This window comes from Ursus americanus, chromosome 10 (genome assembly GCF_024610735.1).
Source record: "Ursus americanus isolate L20-20 chromosome 10, mUrsAme1.1.p, whole genome shotgun sequence".
Classification (NCBI taxonomy): Eukaryota; Metazoa; Chordata; class Mammalia; order Carnivora; family Ursidae; genus Ursus; species Ursus americanus.
This window is the reverse complement of record NC_142136.1, coordinates 57121614-57144731: the sequence shown is the minus strand read 5'-3', so window position 1 is coordinate 57144731 and position 23118 is coordinate 57121614. Positions and strand designations below refer to the sequence as shown.

Below are 23118 nucleotides of genomic sequence, written 5' to 3'. Positions count from 1 at the left end.
ACCACGAAAAAGGGGAGAGACTGAGAGAAAAACCCTCAGATGAAATGAAACAGGCCAGCTGCTTCTTTTCATTCATTTCAAACCACCACCATTTAATCAATATAAAATTCATTCTTCAGTATGAAGTCTTTGAAACCCAGTGTACTTTGCACCTATAGCGTGTCTTAACTGAATAAACCACATTTTTAAGTGCTCCACGGCCATGTGTAGGGAGTGGCTACTGTAGGGAACAGCACAGCAGAGGATCTAAGGAAACAGGAGACAGAATTGTTGCCTGCAAGAAGCTAACAAAATAAAATAACAGAATAAATGTCACAAAGTAATATAACTGCTGGGTGGAAAACACCATACATGCTATGGATCCAGGGGAGGAATCGCTCCCTGTGGGATTGGAGTGTTGCCAAGGTCATGGGTCTTGAGCTGCTACAACCTGGAGACAGAGGGAAAGGGGAAGGGAGCTGGGAGGGACTGGACAACAGAAGTAGCGATGTGGGAAAAGGCCAAGAGGTTTGACCAGGAGGCAGAAAACCAGCCAGGCTGAAGAGGAGAGTCTGTGCAGAGGAAGCTGGAAAAGAATTTGAGAAACAGATGGTGAAAGACTACCAGGAAGGATTTTGGAGCAGGGGAATAACATGATGAAAGAGTTGTTTTAATCAACTAAACTTCAATAGAAAACGAAAAACAAAAACATAGTGTGGAGTAAAAAAGGATATTACAAAGCTGTCAAGTGAAGAGACAATGTGCATGCTTTTCTGGGTCTAAATAAATAATTCAAATTGTGGGGGGAAAGAAAAGAGTTGTTTTAAGCTTGATCTCAATATATGGAGAGAAATACTATGCTCCTGAGTAGGAAGACTGGACATTATAATGTCACTTCTTCCCCAAACAAGTTTTAGATTTAACAACATTTCAATTTAAATCTTAAGAAGGTCAAAGAACTTGGGGGAAATAAAAAGATTATTTGGAGGAATAAATCGGCATGGACTGTGAAGAAAACTTCGAAAAAAAATACATGTTTATCTGCCTATCCAATTTAAAACCATATTATAAAGATACAACTAGGACAGAAGAGTAGATGACTACATCAAAAGAAAGGACAACAAAATGCAGAGAGAAGTAGAACATAATCTATAATTATGAATTTAACATACCGTAAGGTGGCATTTGCATTTCTTCTCTGGCACTGATGTCCTCAGCCCATTTTCTATTAGGTTATTCACTATTTCCTTATTGATTTATGAGCCTGTTATGTATTCAGGATGACCCTTTGTTAGTTATATAGCGGTCTTTTAACTTTGTTTATAGTGTTCTATGACATATAAAATGTTTAAATGTTTTATTTGATGAAATTATATCAATCTTTTATGGTTTCTACTCTTGGGTGAAGGAGACATAACTTAGAAAACACCTCTATTTTCTTCTAAAATGTTATTTTTTCTATTAAATATTAATGTGAAATTTATTTTATTATAAAGTATGTGATGAGGATATAAGTTATTTTCATAGTGGTTAGTGACAGATTTAAATCTCCTTTCCATATATTTAATTATTACATATGTTTGGGTTTGTTCTTGTACTTCTATTTTGTTCCATTGATCTATCACTTCCTCCTCCAATACTACACTTTATAGTTTTCAATGCTTTAGAATATGTATTAATATTTGACAACATAATACCCTATCCTCGATGAAAATGGGGGAAAAATCCCAATATTGTATTCACCTCAGGCTCAAAACCTGTTTTGATAAAATATGTATTATTTTAAAGAACACACAAACTGGACATGAAAATTTATAAAGCATAGGCTAAAAAAAGAAAAAAAAAGCATCAGTTAGGAGGCTGGGATAAAAATCCCTAATAAAGTAATATGATAACATCTGATAGCGTGCAATGCTTCTCGTTGTGTAAGAGCTAGATATTTTTGCACGGTGCTACCTTTCCTTGTGCAAACCAGGGCGTTCAGATAGGTATACTGTATCTGGCTGAGCTGTCAGGCTGCGGATACCTGAGCATGGCCCCCTGTGTTTGCTCTGGGGATTCTGCCCATCTGAGTTGCACTCCCAAGTCCACAGGCTTCTAGGGTTTTGGCACCTGGGAATAAGATGGTGGTAGCAACACTGCTGCCTTCTGACCTAGGGTATTTTTCCCCCAGTTGATGGGCAGAAACCCAAAGTGGGACACACAGGCTCCCCCTAGTGGCTTTTCTGTGGTAGAACATCTCCTCATCATAGTTTCATAAAAGATTTTGGCTGTTCTAACTTGTTCATTCTCCCAGACTGGAGGATGCACAGAACTCTCTGCAGTTGGGAGAATCACACTGGAGGCTTTTACATAGACAGACATCCCCCACTTATCTGAACGCTTGCTATGCATTATCTGAAACTCCTGGACCATATACATTTGGATAACTGATATTCCTCACCTTCAGAATTCAGGAACTGTATAGATTCAGACAGTGAAGGATAGGTGTATTATGGGGGCTTGGGCATTTTTGGGAATCAGCAGCTGACACAAGAATAATGAAGAACAGCAGGGCTCCCCAAAGTCCCCTACTGTGTCTAGCAGACCTAAGGACTCACAGAGAATGATCTAACAAGAATTCTCAAAAAATGAAACCAGTAGCCAAGAAAAGTTCTACAGAATGAAGCTGCAGAAAAATGACAGGCCAGGAACACACGAACTATGACTAACTCAAACCAACACAGTGAATCTTGGTCTCTCCAGGTCCACCCGGGAAGGGTTTGCTAAGGCCACAGCCTCTGCAGAGGTATCAGGGGTATCTTCCAAATGTTCCTCTTCCCAGATATGGTCCTAGAGCCCACCAGAGAAGGGCAATCCAGTCAGAGGACAGAATCTGGAGAAGGCAGATAGCCAAGAAACACATTTCACCATTAAATGAGAGGATGACGGAATGAGAGTCACTAATCCTATGATTCCATTTATAATCCCCTTCTGACAATGGTATGATTTATGTTCTAGACTGGCAATAAATTATGGTGCTGGCTTGGAAATTTCTTCCTCTTTTCTTCTTTGATCAACTTAATCTTTATTGCAGCTTACTATTTTAGTTCTTCCATTAGATATCAGGTAAGTAAGAGAAGTCAATTTTATCACTGAGTCCAGTGACTGCACACCTGAAATGGATAAAGACCAAAACAGAAGAGGAGTAGACATAACCTAGAGGCTTGGTAATGAACTTGGAAAATAAATAGTTTCATCAGATTGTCCCTGGATGATGTGACTGGATATAACTTTGGGAGAAGTATGTATGTATTTGGGAGAGCCAGAGAACATTACTGGGGACAGCTTTAGGATGTATAAACAGGAATAAGGATGTGTGTGTTGCAGGAGAGGAATGGTGGACGGCCAAGGAGTAGGACGTTCAGTGGACTTCTTTAGAATTACCTAACTTATAGTCACACACAGGGATGATCTTCAGCAGACATGTTGGTACTATGGGACTTCATTTCCCTAGGCACAACTGACAGGCCCACAGGACCCACCTGCTCAACTCTCAGATACACAGAACTCAGAATAGAAGATTTTAGTTCAGATTGGGCTGGTTTCCCTCCTGTGAAAGACCTTCTCCATCACCAAGAGAATAGAAGCCAAGCTCCTTAGTGGTACATACAAGCCCATTCATTCCTTCAACAAATTCTTAGTAAGAACCTATTATACACTATTTTAGGTACTACAAATAAAACAGAGAATGAGATGAGAGTTTCAACTCTCATGGAACTTACATCCTGGTAGTAGAGACAGACAAGTATTTTTCCTGCTAGCAATATGTGCTATGAAAAAAAAAATTAGAGCAGGGAAAGGAGGGTGGTAGGGTGCTCTCTTAAATAGGATGGGCATGCAAAGCTGTGGAGGATACATTTGAGAGAGACTTGAATTATGGTAGGGAAGAGAGAAATAGGAGGCAAAAAGAAAGACCCCGAGGCAGGGACAGGTTTGGGGGCTTGGCAGACCCATAGGCAGTGAAGGGTGGAGATTCATCAAGATGGGCAGGGACAGGATCAGATCAGGACATGGGGTACACTGTAGGCCATAGTAAGAGATTATTCTGAAGGTAATGAGAAACTATTGACGGGCTCTGAGTAGGAGAATCACATTTGCTTTTTGTTTTTTTAAAGATCATTTTGGCTGCTGTGCAGCCTTATCTTTATGAGATGTTAGAGTAGGAGCCAGACCAATACTCTAGGCAGGAGATGATGGTGCACTGGGGCTTGGATGGTAGTGCAGGTGAGAAGTGGTCAGGCTCAAGATATATTCTGAAAACAGAACTGATTGGTCTGACTAATGCATTAGATGGGAAGTGAGGAAGAAAGGCACTGAGGGCAGTACTGAAGGTACTGGCCTGAGCAACTGGATGAATGGAAGGGGGAAGGCTGGTGGTTGAACAGGTTTGGAACATGTAAGTATGTGCAGAGAAATGAGAATTCTCTTTGGGACATATTCAGTTTGACATCATTCTAGGCACTGATGAAGTTGGTTACACCAGTCTGGAGTTTGAGGAAAAGGTCAGGATAAAATCTCATCTCCAATAACATTCTACAGAGAACACTGGCTGAATGAAAATATGCAACTGCTTTACTTGTGGTTGGCATGTGACATTTTGTGGCTGGTGCCTTTTTGTGTCATCACCTCTGTATGCAACACGCCTTCAACCTTTCTACCTCTGGTTAACTCTTGTCCTTAAAAACTAAGGGCATCTTTGCCTCCATAAAGCTTTCCCTAAACACCAGGCTGAGTTAGGAACCCTTCATCTGAGCTTCGTGGTTCTTACCAGGTCTTATGCAAGCTGCCTTTTCTATTCTTTAAGGCCGGAGTCTGCCTAACTCATCTCTGTATCCCTAGGACCTAGCCTTGAGCTTGCCACACAGTAGGAGCTCTACAACTATTTGAGCAAAGGGAAGGTGCAGACTCACAAGACTGTTTTCTTATTCACAGAGAGGGCCACTGAGGATTTGAACTACTAAATGGAAAGGAGGGGATGGTTCCAAAGAGTCACTTTCTCTGCAAGAACTTTCCCAACTGCTTCCTGAAACCCAGCTGACCACTTCTTTTCAAGAGGGGTCCAACTCCTACTTCTCCCATGCCACTTCTCTGGCAAGTTTTAGGGGCGGAGGGATTGCACGCGGAGAGTAAACCCACCCGAGTTTATGTCGGTTTCCCTTGATGCCTCTATTCCCCATGGAGTAGGACAGTAGCAATGGGCGGTCCATCAGCAGTGGGAGAGGTAAGCGGAAGGCACACCTCTCGCAAGTGAAGCTCTGGGCAGCGGTCGGGGTGCAGAGCCCGTGTGGAATTGCCCCCAGGGCCGCTGGAGGTGAATGCAGACTAGCCCTGCTCGTCAGCGCTGCCTCAGGGGCTCGGCAGGCGGGTGGGGGTGGATGGCAGCAGCCAGCGAGCAGGCCCGGGGACCCGCCCTGTGGTTGCCGGGACTCTGCAGCCTCACCTCAGCGCGCGCGCGCGCGTTGCGCTCAGGCGGTACTCACCAGTGGGGTGGGGGAGGTGGTCCCGGGCGTCCTGGGGTTCGGACCAGCCGGCTCCGTGGGCTGACTTGGCCAAGGAAGACAACACTTGGTCCATGGCTGCAACCTCAGCGGCTGTCCGACGGCTGCGCGCAGCGCCTGCACTTCCGGAAGTTCACAGGCAGCTACGGAGTTTCGTTTTTGTAAAAGCTACGGTGACGGATTTCCCCTGCCCGGGGGAAGTTCTGAGCAAGAGACACGTAGGGTTTGCAGAGGAAGTTCTCATTCAAATAGGAGCTCGCATCTTCTACAGATCCGTGCCTGAATCTGATTTTTTTTTTTTTAATTTGCAGATGATCCCTACCCTGCCCAGACTTTTCAGATGGGGAGGAAAGGTGGCCCAAACCCCTGGAATCAGCTGGAGAAGTGATTGCTCTTCTGAGGGGATTACCCGTTTCTTCTAAAAATTGTATAACACCAAGTTTGGACTAAATAGGTTATGTCATAAACGTAGGCAATTTAACCAACTGTAATTCCAGTTGCGAGTCGCAAATCTTTATTTAGCACCCATGGGGTACACAGCACCATACAAGACGAAGTTTTCAGTGCATGTAACAAAATATACATGTAGAGAACACAAATGCATATAATTACAGTTAAAAAAGTTGTTTTGGAAAAGAAGCATATAATAGTTGGTGGTTTGCTGAGGAATTAAAGGAAAACTTCTTGCATTTTGAGGACTTATTATTATTTTTGCATTTTGAGGTTTTAAAGGGAAGAGAGGCAAATTGGGGACAGCAGAAAAGAGAAACAATATATACAAAGATAATTTGGATAGTCTTGACAAATATAGAAATGGATCATAGAAGAATGGGACTCAAAGGGAAAATAAAAGCAGACACTGGCAGCCAAGTTTTTGCCCTTCAATCAGCCAAAACAAAGCACTAAAAGAGACAATTAGAGACTGATAGCTCAGCTCAGTTATGATGTGGCACTTGAAGAGACCCATCTCCCACTCTCAGCCTTTTTAAGTATGAGTAGACTGCCAAGATTACAAACTGAGGAGAGCGTATAACATGAAAGACAAAGACCAAAGGAAACATACAGGGAAAACAAGAAATAAACCTTCTAGGTTGCAAAATATGCAGTAAGAATACAGATATGAATGCATGTGTATACACACACATAAACCTATATAATATACATCATGGTATTTTCAAAGAGATAAGATACTGCAACCATGAACCCAAAATGCTGTTGGGGTTAATTAATGCTGTTAAAGAAATTCAGATAAGAAAAGAGAGCTCTAGAAATTAAGAATATGAGACCAGAAAAGTAAAGCACAACTGATATATTGGAAGATTTAAATTGAGAAAATCTCCCAGAAAGTACAGCAAAAAGATAGCTGAAAATAAAGAGAAACTTTGGGGCACATGACTGGCTCAGTGGGAAGAGCATGCAATTCTTGATCCCAGGGTTGTAAGTTTGAGCCCCACATTGGGTATAGAGATTACTTAAATACGTAAACTTGAAAAAAAAATCACAACTCTTTAAAAACAAAGAGAAAAGAAATTAGAGAGCCAATCCTGGAAGTCTAACATCTGAATAACAAGAATTCTATAAAGAAAGAAAGAAAGAACAGATGAGGAATCATTAAAGAAATGATTCAAGATAATTTCCCTGAACTGAAGGGCAAAGATTGCAGATTGAAAGATCCCACCAAGCACCCAGGATGAAGGATGAAAATGGACCTTACCATAAATAGAACACTGGGACAAAGATAATTCTGTCAGCTTCAAGAGAGATAAAAACTACTGGTCATATATATAAAAGATAAGGAATAGAATGACATCTGACTTCAGTAATCACCATGGAAGCCAGAAAGGAGACCATTTTCAGATTTCATAGCAGCAGCACTGGAAACTAGCAGAAGCCTTCAAAATTGTGTATGGAGATTACTCAAGAATTCTACACCCTGAAAATATAGCAATCAAGTATAAGGGTAAAATAACATGTTCAAACATGCAAGGTCTCAAAGTATTTACCTCTCAATTTTCCTTTTCAAAAACAACTGGAAGATGTCCTTCACCAATATGTGGGAATAAACCAAGGAAAAAGGAAATAATGGAATTTAACTGGAAACAGATCTGACATAAGACAGACAAAAGGAATCTCCAGGACATTGATAGAAGGTGACAGCTGTGAAGCAGATCAAGATGTCACGATTTATGTATAAAAATATTTCCCATACTTATCAAGTATCTTCACTTTCAGTGTACGGCCTAAAATTCCTATCTCTTTACTGTGAATAGACTTAACTTTCCTCATCTGAACAGGCTGTTAGGTTACAACCTTTTGCTCCTTTTCCTAGTTCCTCGGTTTCCCACTCTCTAAAACAATTTAAAGTTAAATTTTCATCTAGTTCAGTATTTTTAAGCAATTAAATTGGGCCCAAACTTAGAATAGCATTTTATTTGAACAGTAATCAAACTAAACCCAGAATCGAGTATAGAAAAAAAGAAAAAACAAAAAAGACCTAAAACCTCTCAAAAGCTAAAACTACTTTTATTTACTTCTTTTTGAGCTAGTATTCCTCTTCTGGTTCCCAGGGGGAAGTTCCTGGCAGCCAAATGTACAACTTTGTTATGGATAAAATTAGTTTTGATGCCTGGAAATTCCCAGTCCCTTTTCCACTCCATGATCAGGGCTGGGTAACCTATAGCGGAGTATAACTCCCTTTTTCTCTACAAAAGCGATTTGCATATCATACCCAGGAGAATCCAAGAAGCTGTTCCAGACTTTACAAACTCAGTGGAATTGTTTTTTGTTAAGTGAAATTCTTGCCCATCACAATCCCTTCTAGAGGGCCTAAATAAGCCAAGTCTGACTAGTTTCTAAGTTTTCTTACGGCTCTCCTCTACCTAGAACAAAAATATTCCAATTCCTCTGCGTTTCTAGTCCCTCTTTTCTTGTCTGTGTTTATACTGGAGTAGTAAGCAGAATCTGTGGAAAAGAAGTTCCATCTCAAAGAGCTTGCCAAAACCCTCCCAATAGGAGAGCTTCTCCCTCTTAGCATTCAAATGGTTTGATCAGACAGAGTCGCATGCAGCCAGAACTTCTATATGCGTAAAGTTAGTTCTTACATTTTCCTCAGGCTATGTTGCCCACTTTATGGCTCATAACGGTAAATTATTTGCCAAGAATTAAACATACATTTTGTAGGTAAAGATGTGGAATTTGGCCCTGTGGGGGGCATGAACTCAAAGATAATAATCACGAAAGTAAATAAGAACAACTGAATTCTATTGTGACATTTGTTTCTCTTAGTATATAATTTACAAATAAGTTACAAACTGTATAATGGTATTTCATATAAAATATACACTTCCATCCCACTCCTGTAAAGTTGAACAGCAGAAAGAATAAAGAGATAGCCTATGCATAAGAAAATGTCCTTATTTTGTTCCTAGCATTTCTAAGTCATACAAATGAATTCCCTGATAAGGGTAAACTGAGAAGAATTCTCTTGATGGATCACAACCTAAGTTAATTCCACTGATGACTAAAGGTTCTCTTGCATGGCTCTAACTGCAACGTGATAAGCTAATCTCATCAATAGGCATTAGCTACAGATTTATAATATTTTCTTTCTACACTTATTCACCCCACATTGGCAGAGGATTTCTTTCTCAGGCATAGTCCCAGCTTCATACCCATAATCCCATGTTAGTTCTGTTCTTGCTTTCACATACCTAGAAAGTAGAAATTAAAAACAAACATAAATCACTAAGTAACTACAAAATGAACCAAACTTGATTATATCACTTTATTAACATCCTTACAAATCTTCAAAAAATCCTGTTTATTCTCACACCCCCAGTTAGGAATGCTCTTTTATTAAGAATAATCATTTGAGTTTTATTTCAAATCTACCAAAATCCTAAGTAAGAAACTTGTCAATATCCACGAGAAAGGAAGTGTTTTGTACACAGTAGAACCCAGTGATGTGGTGACGTCTGTGGTGTGAGGCCTGTGGTGCGACAGCTGGAGGCAGTTCTGACTTATAGGAGATGTAGCATTCTACATCATTTATTCCCTGAACTGAACTGGGTCAGAACTGCCATCCTTAATCCTTTTGGGCATTAATTCTCACAGGAAATAAGGACTGAAATTTTCGCTGTTTAAAATTTTATTGACTAGGAACAGTTGGGGATAAATGAATATTTTAGGGTAGCAGATATTAAGGGCTATCACCCACGTTTTTAAAAATATTTTTCTACTGTTATTTTTCACAATTTCAAAATTAAATCACATAAAAGAAATTTCAAACCTGTTGGTGAAGAACGCCACCAATGGAAAATTCCTGTCACGTGTTTCTACAAAAACATTCTGTACCAAAAGATTTGGGCAACAACTATGCTGTTAAAATAAATACATAAATAAACACAGAGGTTAGATATAGTAAAGCATTTGATACCTTGTTTTTGAAACATTAAAATACCATTCTGTTTCTAACACATCTCACTTTGATTTCTTTCCCTTTTTTGCTGACCTATAAGTAAAAATATCATAGACTGTAATTTTTTAATAGTAGGAACTCAATCAGAAAAGCCCCATTCCGACACTCTTATCTTGCTGGTAGAAATGCAAAATGGTACAAACTTCTATAGAAGATAATTTGTCAATTTTATCATTATTATAAATGCATTTGTCTTTTGATTCAGCAATCCTATATCTGGGAATGTATTCCACAGATGCATCTGTACATGTATCTATGTGTTCGATTATTCATTAAGCAGTTTTTAATAGTAAAACATTACTATTCTAAACATTGTTTAGAAACAACCCAAATGTCTATCCAAAGATTAAATAAGCTTTGTTATATCCATACAATGGAATTCTATGCAGCTATAAACAAAAAGAAACACAAAATGAGGTGCTCTATGTACTGATATGGAAAGATCACCAGAGTATACAGTTAATTTAAAAACCAAGGCACAGAACAGTGAATATGCTTTTATGTAAGAAAGGGGGGAGAAATAAGAATATATACATTCACTTGTATTTCCATAAAGAAACACTATAAGTATACACAAAAAGTAATAAAAATGATCTTACTATATAGAGAGTGGAGTGGGGATAAGGTGAATAGAGACATAGCTACTTTTTAGGGTACTTTTTTTTAAAAGAAGAAAAAAGGTTAATATGAAGAATGTATATGACTGAATTTTACATCATCGTCAAACAGACCCTCTGGCAAGGGGACATATGTAAGCAACTGATGTCTGTGTGGAACACAACCATTAGTTATCCTTGTTCAAGGCTTCTAACATGATGCTATTTTGCACACAGTAGAACCCAGTGATGTGGTGACGTCTGTGGTGTGAGGCCTGTGGTGCGACAGCTAGAGGCAGTTCTGACTTACCAATTACCACCATTCCAATATTGTTGTCTATTGCCCACTAGCACCCATCTCCACACATTCATGTATGCCAGATTCATAAAGGACCAGATCCCTGCAATACTCCTTAGACATGTTTGCCACCATTCAATTTCAATGATAACTTCCCGTCCATACATTTTTTTTCAGTTGGGCCAGTAACCTTTACTCATGGTGCCTGGAGCTACCTTGAAACAGAATTTTGTTCAGCTGTATGTATGTATTCTGTATGGCTTTTTATTTCATGTATTCATTTTATTTCTATTTTTAAATCATGAATGTATTTTCTATGTTAAAATAATAAAAGAAAGAAGAAAGGAAGGAAAGAAGGAAAAAAGAAAGAAGGAAAGAAAGGAAGAAAGAGAGAAGGAAAGATAGAAAAATTCTATTTTTTCCTCCTCTAAACAAGAGAAGAGCCCAGATGGTGTGCTGATTGGGAAAGTAAAATCTACCACACTGTTCTGGCGCAGCAACTTTCAATGTAATTGACAGGAAATAAAGCCATGACAGTCCTTTGCTGGGGATCCTTCTTCGATGGCTCTCCAGACATGTTTAATGGCTCTGACATGTTTGGCGATAGTCTAGAAGTAGTCAAAGTAGAATAAAGAACAGCAGTTGGGGGACAAAAGAAGAAAGGAAAGGATCCTATTTCATGTTAACCAAGTATCCTCCTAATGAGGAGAAAAAGAAACCAACCAAATAAACAGATCACCTAGCAAGGAAAACCTCATTGTTTTTAAAGATGTTCTGACTTCAGGTGTGTGTGGGGGGATGCATATAAGGAGGGCACTTGTGATCAACACTAGGTTTTGTATGTAAGTTCTACATCTGAGACTAATATTGCACTGTATGTTAACTGGAATTTAAATAAAAATCTGAAAAAAGAAAAAAAAGATTTTCTGACTTCAGAATCTTTTTCTCTTCTGATGGCAGGTGAATTACATATGACTGCACATAAATTTCCATCTCTGTCAGTGCATAGGAGATTAAATTATTCTCAGAAGGTAGTTGGTAGGCATGGGAATGAGAAGGAAGCTTGATGACCTCACCAGCAGCTGTCATGAAGCTAACCCATCTCCATCACAAGGACCTACTGAGGGAGTGGAGAAGCCGTAACAGCTGCTCAGGGCACCCCTCTCCTGAACCACAGTGACACAGGAGAACTGGTCCTCCTGTAGTCACCCCACATGTTGGTCACAGAAAAAGAATATATATAAGTAGATTATGAAACACTAATAAAATGAAGACTCATGAACATACTTACCCCCCAAAAAAATTTCCAACCATTCAAAGCAGAACAGAAAAAAAGTTTAGAAATGTGAATCTCGTATGGTGACTAACATAATATAATAAAAAATCATTAAAAAAAAAAAAGAAAAGAAATGTGAATCTCAGCCCATATACTCACATTAAGGAAGCGGCCCACATTCCCTTCTTTTGTGGCATCCAATAAAAACATGTTCCCTTTATTGAACTTTTTTAGAGAATCAGGTGAAATATTCTTGGTTTCACTTGGGAACTCTTTTTCACAAAAGACTTGATGGTTTTGATATGCTGGAGATCTTTCCTCTTGGGGCTTTTGCGTTTGAGCCTTGAACTCCTTTATAATATTCTGTTTATCCAATGTGGTTGCTTGGTTACATCTGCCCCGTGATGGAGTTTCTTCTCTACATTTAGTTATATCTATCACATCTGATTCAATCAGCAGATTGTCTTCAGAGTCTTTAACTTGGTAGGAGCTTGAATCCTCTAATAAATATTTTGGAAGGAAGTGTCAGCAAATATACTTGGCTGATGAATAGTCCTGTGATTAACATACTAATTAAATGCTAGTTGCTTTAATTATTGCTAATCCTTACAATGTATGAAGGTAGACAGTACTCCAATTTTACAAATGAAAACTGTGAGCCTCTGAGAGGATAAGAGATTCACCTAACCTGTAATATAATGAGAAGTGGGGTAAGAAACCCAGAAGAGTCTCAAATGTTTGAGAAACGCCTGGCTCCAGGTCTTCCTTCTTTCTACTACCTTTTTACAAATGTACCTATTGCCTCCTATTACTACTATAATTAATCTCTACTCCTTGTAAACTGACTTACCTCTCCTCAACTCTGAAATCTGCATTTAAGTATATTCTAAACACTTGTAACAGAGTAGGTGTTTAGGGAGTACTCTAGGCCTTTAGGACACCAATGAAAGGCCTGAGAAAACCTTCTTGGCATCACCCTCAACAAGTCCCAAGAGTAATAACTGTATTGCTATGGATTTTGCACATATTAGTGTTTGAAGGTTTTGCTAGATGACCAGTCAATATTTATGCTTTTACAAATAATAATACTTTAGAATAATATAAGCTGCCTTAATCATTTTTCTTATCCGATTATGGAAATAATTTTTTATAATATTCGAAAGTATGAATGCTTGTCAAATGGAATAAGTAAAATCATTTATTTTTAAAAAGCCACTTGTGCCACCTAACTTAGTGGCACAAAAAAACTGTATTTCTCTTGATGTTCTTGATCTAATCATTATTGTTACTGCCTGCTGTTCCTACATGTTCTCATATTTTAATTATGGGTTACCTGTGAATCGTAATAGTACATAACTGATTTTTGTAGTGCCTGCTATACACACACACACACACACACACACACACACACACACACACTGTAGCAATTAATGAAAGTAACAAAAGAACCAAAAGCAAGAGTACTCATTATGGCTCACATGCATTAAATGGTGAAGGAAATCAGAGTAGGTCATGCCAAAATATGCTTCCTTGACATAAGAATTATTTTAAGCTAAGAGTGATTAAGTAGTCTATGCAGGAAAAGTTTTTGCCTTCCCCCATCTGTTTAAAAGCAGTACATAAATTTACAAAGGTGTCCTTCCTCCTCCTACCAGGAAGGACAAAAGTTAGTCAACCAGAGACCTTTATCAGCAGGGAAATCAAACCAAAGGAACCTACATAGCAAACTTCACTAACTAGCCTTTATCCACTATTGGTTTCCCATATTTTACCTTCCCACAATATGCTGCCCCCGAGACTCAAGGTCCATTTCCTTTGTCTTGTCACTCCTCTAAAAATTTATTGTTCTTTGGCAAAGAAGCTAGATAAGCAAGAGTTCTAAGCTGCTTTTTTTTTTCTTTTTTAGGATTTTACTTGTGAGTAATCTCCACACCCAACTGGGCCTTGAACTCACAACCCCCAGGATCCAGAGTCACATGATCCACTGACGGAGCCAGCAAGGCACCCCTCTAAGCTACTTCTTTATATTATTCATCTCTGAGATACACATGGTAATGGTGATACATGGTAATAAATTTCTGCTTGTTTTTCTCTTGTCAATCTGTCAGTCTAATTTACAAGGCCCCAGCTGGATAACCTAAGATGGGTAGAAGAAGAGATTTTCCTCCCCTTTGATGGTGAAATAATTATAATACGTAAATACCCTTTCTGATAGACCTTGTCTGTCAAGCAGCTGCCTTGCTCCCCAGCCCCAACCTCCATCCTTTAAGACCAGGTGAGGAGTTGGGGATACAGATGCAAAGAAACTTTAAAGGAGAGGAGGCAATGGCTCAGTTATTCAAAAACGGTCATCTCTCAGCAGTATTTCCCCAGTGAGGGATATTGTGAAATGCAAAATTACCAAAATCCAGGTTTGTCAAGTTGTAACATGAACTACTGCAAGACTGGTAACACTGAAAGATAAGCACTCAGAATACCAGTATTTTTCCTTTTTGCTGAGCATTCCTGCAGCACTGTTGGCTGGAGTACCGCAGAATGATGTATTATAATTTTAAAGGAGCCCCTAACAGAGAGTTAGGAAATGGCTGCTTTGGACAATGCTTCCAAAGCCACAGATAACACTGTGGACTATGTAGACTCACAGCTGTCTACCCCGCTCCTTCCTGCCGTGCCTCAGGGCCACTGTTGGCATACAGACCAAGGGTTGGCAAACTTCTTCTGCAAGGGAACAAATAGTATTTTAGGTTTTGTGGGCCATACAGAGTCTCTGTTGTGGCTATTTGTCATCAGAGATAATATGTAAATTAACGAGTGTGGCTATGCTCCAATAAAACTCTGTTTATGGACACCAAAATATAATTTCATATAATTTTTAAGTGTCACAAAATATTCTCATTTTTTTAGCTATTTAAAAATGTAAAAATTATCTTAGCTCATGGGCCATACATAAACAGACGGTAAGCCAGATTTGGTCCACAAATTGTAGTTTGCTAACCTCTGATCTACACAAGTAATAACTTTTATAATGAATGAAGCTTGTTTGTTCTAAGTCTGAGAAAATAAGCCATAGGTATTGAGCGAGACAGACATAAAGACAGAAGAGGCAGGCTATCACAGAGTGAAACAAAGCCTACTTTTCATTTCCTTGGCTTTGGAGTTCAGATGTACTTGGGTTGGTTTAAATCCATCATTATCTTCTGAGGTGACAGACTCTGAAGAAGCAAATCCCTTAAAAGAGAACAGGTAAGATGTCTTTACTTTCTAGGTCAGGAAAAAGAATTTAATGTAGCAGTTAGACCTCTTTCATCAAGTGTCAATCTTCATAGGCTACTGTAGCTAGATTGGTTTTGGAAGCCTCAAAGTTGGTATCATAAGGAATCTCTGGAGGGATGGAGCCCTTTTGGCTGTGTTCTACTTCTAAGCACTTTAGTAAGCCACAAATTATAAAGACTTTATTTATTAAGACATTCCTTAGGCATTAAAATTTAAAATAAAATTCAAAGACATCTGTCTATATCCCTCAATTTTGATACCAGATTATAAATGTGGCTTCAACTGTAAGATGTGCAAAGATAAAAACACACTTTAGCCAGTTTTTACTTCAAAGACAAGGTTAAAGGAGTTGTCTGTCTTTATGAGTTCTAGACACAATCACTTCGTATGTTAATGATAACTTAACACCACACTTGGCACTTAACTAACTGTTCAATAAGTGTTGACCATTATTATTTATTATTATTATTCAAGTTACTTAAATGGTCAACATTTATTTGAGCACTTGGCTGTCAAGCATTGTGCTACACAAAGTTTCTGAAGCTTATCTCATTTAATCCTCTTAACTCTGAGAGAGACCCTATTATCCTCATTTAACAGGTAAAGGAATGTGGACATGGAGATGTCACCTGGGTAGAAAGCACCAGAGCTGGAGGTCAAACCCAGGTCTATGTAATCCAATGGCCTGCCCCTTTCATAATTATGTGATCCTGAGGAGGTACTTGCTGTATGTACATTACTAGGCAGAAGGCAAATATTTGCACATCACCTAGGGCAGAGTTTTTACTTCTCATCGACAAGCCCTACTGTGAATTATCTTTATGTCATCCTCTGTTCTTTCTCCTTCATCTTTCTTTGCTTCCAAGTTACAGTCTCCGACTAGTTATTCTTCTCAGTACAGACTGAAGAGTATACCTTCAGAGGCTATCATGTAAAATGGTGTTTTCTGGATGATTCTTTCAGGAGACTGTGTCTCTTCTTTCTCTTGTAACTCTCAACCTTATCTCCTCAACCTAAATTACTCAATCTTTTTTCTTATTATGTATCGCTATCAACTCTGGAACACTTTAGCTTTTCTATAAATTCTCAGAAATGGATAGCTTTCAGTTTCAGTGGAACACACTGTCAGATCATGACCAACACTCTCCTTGTGTATCTAAGTTGGGAACATGCCAGTGACCATGGAGGACACTAAGTAAATAAAACATGGTCCTAACATTTCAAGAGTATGCCCATTCCAAAATAATAAAAGAAATCCTACACATTATTAAGTTACACAAACAACTGCAACTAAGTAAAAGACAGAAAGTTGAGATCACAGTTAATGTTCTCAGAAGGGACCCATCTACAGTTCGCAGTTTTTACCATCCTTTTCCCATTGCGTTGAATAATGGCTGTCTTCACTTTAGGACTTCTAATGACTGAATGATATTGAATTCTTGAACTACTGTTACATTTCATTTCTCTGAAAAAGAAAAAATTATTCTATATATCACTAAAAATTATCTTTACTGGACCTTGAAATATAGATATCACTGTTAAGTAAGTATCCATCAGAAATTAATCTAATAACACCTATGCTTATCCCCCACTAAAGAAGGAAATATATTTTAAAGTCAATCATTTTTGAAGTATGTTTAAAAAATAATGTGAAAAGGTTTGTAAATAAGATGATAGAAAATAAAAAGAACAGCAAAAGTTATGACATCCATAAAGACTCTGACTAAAGGCATAAGTCTTTTAAAGGTAAAACTCCAGAAATGGAACACTGAGGAAATAAAGTATGTTGGCTGGCTTTTAAAATATAAGCATTCTAGATTTTAGACTTAAACTTACAACTGTGAAGCAAGTTGATATATAGGAGATACATAGGAGTAGAGGGAAAGTAAGAAACACGGAGAACCATTCTTGATCAATAATACAGATCAATCTTGATTGGGTTCCTAATGTCTTACTTACATAACAGGCTCTTTTAAATTATTATTGAATGTAGGTGGACACTCCTCAGCCTTAGCACTTCTATGTGTTTCCAGTTCTAATGGGATAACTTCAACCTCACAATCTGCAACTTCTATTTTCCTCTTTTTTGAAAACATATTTTTCATAATATTCTCTTCTTTTCCATTTTCATCAATAGCATCAGGTTTCTCAGTGTTAGATCTGCTTAGTAATCTTCCTAAAAGAAAGAAAGTAAGAGTTTAATAAGACAAAAGATAATATAATTGCTAACCAACAAAAGAACATCTCTATTCTCCATTACTAAACAACTCTGTGAAACGTACCATATTTCTGTAATGAAAACAAACACATTAACTCATCCTAGGAAACTCTTGTAAGAAACAATAAACAAAAGACTAGTAAGAGATTTCATATCTTCCAGTATATAAAAAAACACTGGCCATCTAAAAAAAGCATTTGTCTGTTCTGGTATAAAATGAAAGAGAATACAACAAGATCCTGGCAAATAGAATCCAACTGTACATTAAAAGGATTATCCATCATGACCAAGTGGGATTCATCCCTGGGATGCAGGGGTGGTACAACATTCGCAAATCTATCAGTATCTTAGATTTTATTCAGAAACAAAAATTCAGAAATCATATGATTCTCTCAAGAGATGCAGAAAAAGCATTTGACAAAATACAGCATCCTTTTCTGATTAAAACCCTTCAGAGTGTAGGAATAGAGGGTTCATTTCTCAAGCTCATAAAAGCCATCTATGAAAAGCCTTCAGCAAATATTATTCTCAACGGGGAAAAGCTGGAAGCCTTTCCCTTAAGATCAGGAACACGACAAGGATGCCCACTCTCACCACTATTATTCAACATAGTACTAGAAGTCCTTGCAAGAGCAATCAGACAACAAAAAGGGATCAAAGGTATACAAATCGGCAAAGAAGAAGTCAAACTGTCTCTCTTCGCAGATGACATGATACTCTATATGGAAAACCCAAAAGAATCAACTCCCAAACTATTAGAAGTTATAGAGCAATTCAGTAATGTGGCGGGATACAAAATCAATGCTCAGAAATCAGCTGCATTTCTATACACAAATAATGAGACTGAAGAAAGAGAAATTAGGGAATCCATCCCATTTACAATAGCACCAAAAACCATACGTTACCTTGGAATTAACTTAACCAGAGATGTAAAGGACCTATATTCTAGAAACTATAAATCACTCTTGAAAGACATTGAGGAAGACACAAAAAGATGGAAAAATATTCCATGCTCATGGATCGGAAGAATTAACATAGTTAAAATGTCCATGCTACCCAGAGCAATCTACACTTTCAATGCTATCCCGATCAAAATACCAAGGACATTTTTCAAGGAACTGGAACAAACAGTCCTTAAATTTGTGTGGAACCGGAAAAGGCCCCGAATCGCCAAGGAACTGTTGAAAAGGAAAAACAAAGCTGGGGGCATCACAATGCCAGATTTCGAGCTGTACTACAAAGCTGTGATCACAAAGACAGCATGGTACTGGCACAAAAACAGACACATAGACCAATGGAACAGAATAGAGAACCCAGAAATGGACCCTCGGCTCTTTGGGCAACTAATCTTTGATAAAGCAGGAAAAAACATCCAGTGGAAAGAAGACAGTCTTTTCAATAAATGGTGCTGGGAAAATTGGACAGCTACATGCAAAAGAATGAAACTTGACCACTATCTCACACCATACACAAAGATAAACTCCAAATGGATGAAAGACCTCAATGTGAGACAGGAATCCATCAAAATCCTAGAGGAGAACATAGGCAGCAACCTCTTCCACATCAGCCAAAGCAACCTTTTTCATGACACATCTCCAAAGGCAAGAGAAACAAAAGATAAAATGAACTTGTGGGACTTCATCAAGATAAAAAGCTTCTGCACAGCCAAGGAAGAGTCAAAAAAACTAAGAGGCAGCCCACAGAATGGGAGAATATATTTGCAAATGATACTACAGATAAAAGACTGGTATCCAAGATCTACAAAGAACTTCTCAAACTCAATACGCAAGAAACAAATAAACAAATCATAAAATGGGCAGAAGATATGAACAGACACTTTTACAATGATGACATACAAATGGCTAACAGACACATGAAAAAATGTTCAAAATCATTAGCCATCAGGGAAATTCAAATCAAAACCACACTAAGATACCACCTTACGCCAGTTAGAATGGCAAAAATTGACAAGGCAAGAAACAACAATTGTTGGAGAGGATGTGGAGAAAGGAGATCCCTCCTACATTGTTGGTAGGAATGCAGGTTGGTGCAGCCACTCTGGAAAACAGTGTGGAGGTCCCTTAAAAAGTTAAAAATTGAGCTACCCTATGATCCAGCCATTGCACTACTGGGTGTTTACCCCAAAGATACAGACGTAGTGAAGAGAAGGGCCATATGCACCCCAACGTTCATAGCAGCATTATCCACAATAGCTAATCGTGGAAGGAACCGAGATGCCCTTCAACAGATGACTGGATTAAGAAGCTGTCGTCCATATATACAATGGAATATTACTCAGCTATCAGAAAGAACGAGTTCTCAACATTTGCTGCAACATGAACAGCACTGGAGGAGATAATGCTAAGTGAATTAAGTCAAGCAGAGAAAGACAATTATCATGTGATTTCTCTCATCTATGGAACATAAGAACTAGGAAGATCGGTAGGGGAAGAAAGGGATAAAGAAAGGGGGTAATCAGAAGGGGGAGTGAAGCATGGAAGACTATGGACTCTGAGAAACAAACTGAGGGCTTCAGAGGGGAGGGGGGTGGGGGAATGGGATAGACTGGTGATGGGTAGTGAGGAGGGCACATATTGCATGGTGCACTGGGTGTTATACACAACTAAGGAATCATCGAACCTTGCATCAGAAACCAGGGATGTACTGTATGGTGACTAACATAATGTAATAAAAAAACATTAAAAAATAAATAAATAAATAAAAATTTTAAAAAATGAAAGAGAATAGATTTAGGTACAATAATAAACAAAAATATAAATCAGAAAGCATTCTAGAAAATTAGAGAGGTGAACTCCAATCTTCTTCTTTTTTTGTTTTTTTAGATTTTATTTATTGGGGCATCTGGATGGCTCAGTTCGTTGAGCATCTGCCTTCGGCTCAGGTCATGACTATAGGGTCCAATCGGCCCTGTGTCAGGCTCGCTGCTCGGTAGGGAGCCTGCTTCTCCCTCCCCCTCTCTCTGCTGCTCCCCCTGCTTGTGCTCACTCGCTCTGTCAAATTAAAAAATATATGTATTTATTTATTTGAGAGACAGAGTGAGCACAAGCAGGGGGAGGGGGAAAGGGAGAAGCAGACTCCCCACTGAACAGGGAGCCTGATGTGTGGCTTGATCCCATGACCCTGGGATCATGACCTGAGGGGAAGAAAGACGCTTAACAGACGGAGCCACCCAGGCACCCCATGGTGAACTCCACTCTTTAGACTGCAGTTTTGTTTTTTTTAAGATTTTATTTATTTATTTGACAGAGAGAGAGACAGCCAGCGAGAGAGGGAACACACGCAGGGGGAGTGGGAGAGGAAGAAGCAGGCTCCCAGCAGAGCAGGGAGCCCGATATAGGGCTCGATCCCAGGACCCTGGGCTCACGCCCTGAGCCGAAGGCAGACACTTAACGACTGAGCCACCCAGGCGCCCCAAGATTGCAGCTTTTGTGTCTAGTTAAAATGCTTTATCAGTTAAAACATATTTTTTTTAGGGGCACCTGTGTGGCTCAGTCAGTTAAGCATCTGCCTTTGGCTCAGGTCCTGATTCCAGGGTCCTGAGATGGAGCCCCATGCTGGGCTCCCTGCTCAGTGGGGAGCCTGCTTCTCCCTCTTCTCTGCTGCGTCCCATCCACCCACCCCCCTCCTGCTCTTTCTGAAATAAAGTCTTAAAAAAAAAACATATTTTTTTATAACGTGACCTATTTAAATCTGAGGTAATATGTGCCTATTGTTCTCATATTAAGTTCTAGTGTAATATTAAATTTTAAAGTTTATGCATTTTTTTAAGGGACTCAAAACTATAGTTCCCAAGTCAAAATCAGCAGTTGAATCAGAGAGATACCTTAGGTTCATTTTCTAGTAATGCAAAGCCAATGATACTTCCTGGATACCATGTGGCTCCTTATAAGGCAACTGACTTTCAATGAAGAGTGATTTTGAGAAATATGAGAGATGAATGTGTGGCAAATTGTGTAGTATGTGACAGGGATCCAAGTGTGGCTGCTATGAATTATACTAATTCTTGCTCTCACTGAAGTGAAGCTGGAATTTCAGATGAGGATGGCTGCTCTGGTCCCTGCTGCCTTGCTGCCAAGACTTGGTCCAGCACAATTCCTTTAGACTGGCTCCAGAGCCATGTTTCCTTAACCTTTCTCATTTCATGGTGTACAAAGGAAGTGAGGATTTTTGCCTGATACTCCGGGGTAAATGGCTGAGACTACTGAGACTGATATGTCTGGCCTAGGAGTTGTGACCAGAAAAAACCAGTAACGGCACAACTATAAAACACTGGTTGGGAAGCTTTGCTTAGACCGTGGGCTACTCTCTCGAGTCCCTTAAATGGAATGAGCTGCTTCATGTCACTGCCTGAATCATCCTGTGCAGGTATTTACTACAGACTTAACTTGTTAAATTCTAACAGTTCAAATTATAATCTTTACCTTAGCAAGTCATTTAGTTTTCTTATTCAAAAAGTCTTCTTAACTTATCCTAAAGCATCTGTGGCCATGGAGACAAAAACAAATATGCCTCACACAATAACCCAAGTTTTATCTCTGAGCCTTTCTTTTCTGGAATATTCGGTATCTCCTCATCCCTTCAGTGCTCAATTTCCCAGTCACTTGCCCCCCTCTGATGCTCCTCCTCTATATTGTTGCTCCTGTCCTTGCTATAAGACCTAGTAAAATGGAGATTCAGAAATGCAGATCTTACTATAGTAATTTGAATAATTAACCTTTGCTTTACCTGAATAAATGCAAACAAATGTCCCTCTGTCAATGTCATCTAGGCAGCGTACTCCCCATCCCTTCTTCTCAGTTTTGAACACCTGTAGCCTCACTTGAGGTCCATGCTGGACAACGCGGTTTTGACACATTCTTCTATTACACTTGCACAACAGGCTGCATTCATAAATGCTGTCAATAAAATATGCAAGAAAAAAATCCATCAGATATCCTAAACTAAAAGCAGAAGCAGTTTATACTAATAATTACCACAGGGGGCAGACTAAGTGTGAAGGCTCCTAAAGCTAGACTGACTGGATTCTCATCATAGCTCCAGGCATTTACTACCTGTGTGATGTTCGATGAGTTATCAATTTCCCATTTTTTAAAATGGCTATATGTAATAGTACCTATCTTATAAGGTTGTTTCATGATTAAATGATTCAGTATTTACAAGGTGCTTAAGGCAATGCCTGGCACATAATAAATGCTAGCTTTTAAAAAATGTCTAGTAATGTCTGGGAAAGGAATGTGTAGAAAGAAAGCTTTTCTCTTTCTATGTATTTTTTTAATAACAACAATTTTTAAAGTTTGAAAATTCCCAATTCTTAGAGGAGCTTTGCAAATTATTTCTTAATGGGTAAATGGCTGCCCAAACTAGTCTAACCCTAGAAGGTAAGAGCCAGACTCACAGCAGATGGGTGTTTAAGTATACTCTGCCTGCTACGTGTGTGCTG

At 38.9% G+C, this 23118-nt stretch overlaps 2 protein-coding genes across 7 annotated transcripts in view; both read right to left on the bottom strand.

The window, feature by feature from the left end:
- PHF11 (PHD finger protein 11) overlaps window positions 1-5632 on the bottom strand; it is a 29871-nt gene extending 24239 nt beyond the window's left edge. For both annotated transcript variants that reach the window (XM_045796836.2, XM_087865155.1), the window contains exon 1: window positions 5502-5632. In XM_045796836.2, coding sequence (XP_045652792.1) covers window positions 5502-5595 — 94 coding nt within the window. In that variant the 5' untranslated portion in view covers window positions 5596-5632. The remainder of the gene's footprint in view (window positions 1-5501) is intronic.
- The window catches only part of SETDB2 (SET domain bifurcated histone lysine methyltransferase 2), a 62654-nt gene continuing 45152 nt past the window's right edge, over window positions 5617-23118 (bottom strand). For 4 of the 5 annotated variants that reach the window (XM_045796833.2, XM_045796835.2, XM_045796830.2 and 1 more), the window contains 7 exons: window positions 22404-22573; window positions 17399-17615; window positions 16805-16904; window positions 15301-15394; window positions 12326-12666; window positions 9808-9896; window positions 7867-9229 (listed from right to left, as the gene is read on the bottom strand). In XM_045796833.2, the coding sequence (XP_045652789.1) occupies window positions 9112-9229; window positions 9808-9896; window positions 12326-12666; window positions 15301-15394; window positions 16805-16904; window positions 17399-17615; window positions 22404-22573 (1129 nt within the window). In that variant the 3' untranslated portion in view covers window positions 7867-9111. Of the gene's footprint in view, window positions 5723-7866; window positions 9230-9807; window positions 9897-12325; window positions 12667-15300; window positions 15395-16804; window positions 16905-17398; window positions 17616-22403; window positions 22574-23118 lie in introns of those variants that run through there. The other variant, XM_045796834.2, reaches the window with a different exon arrangement.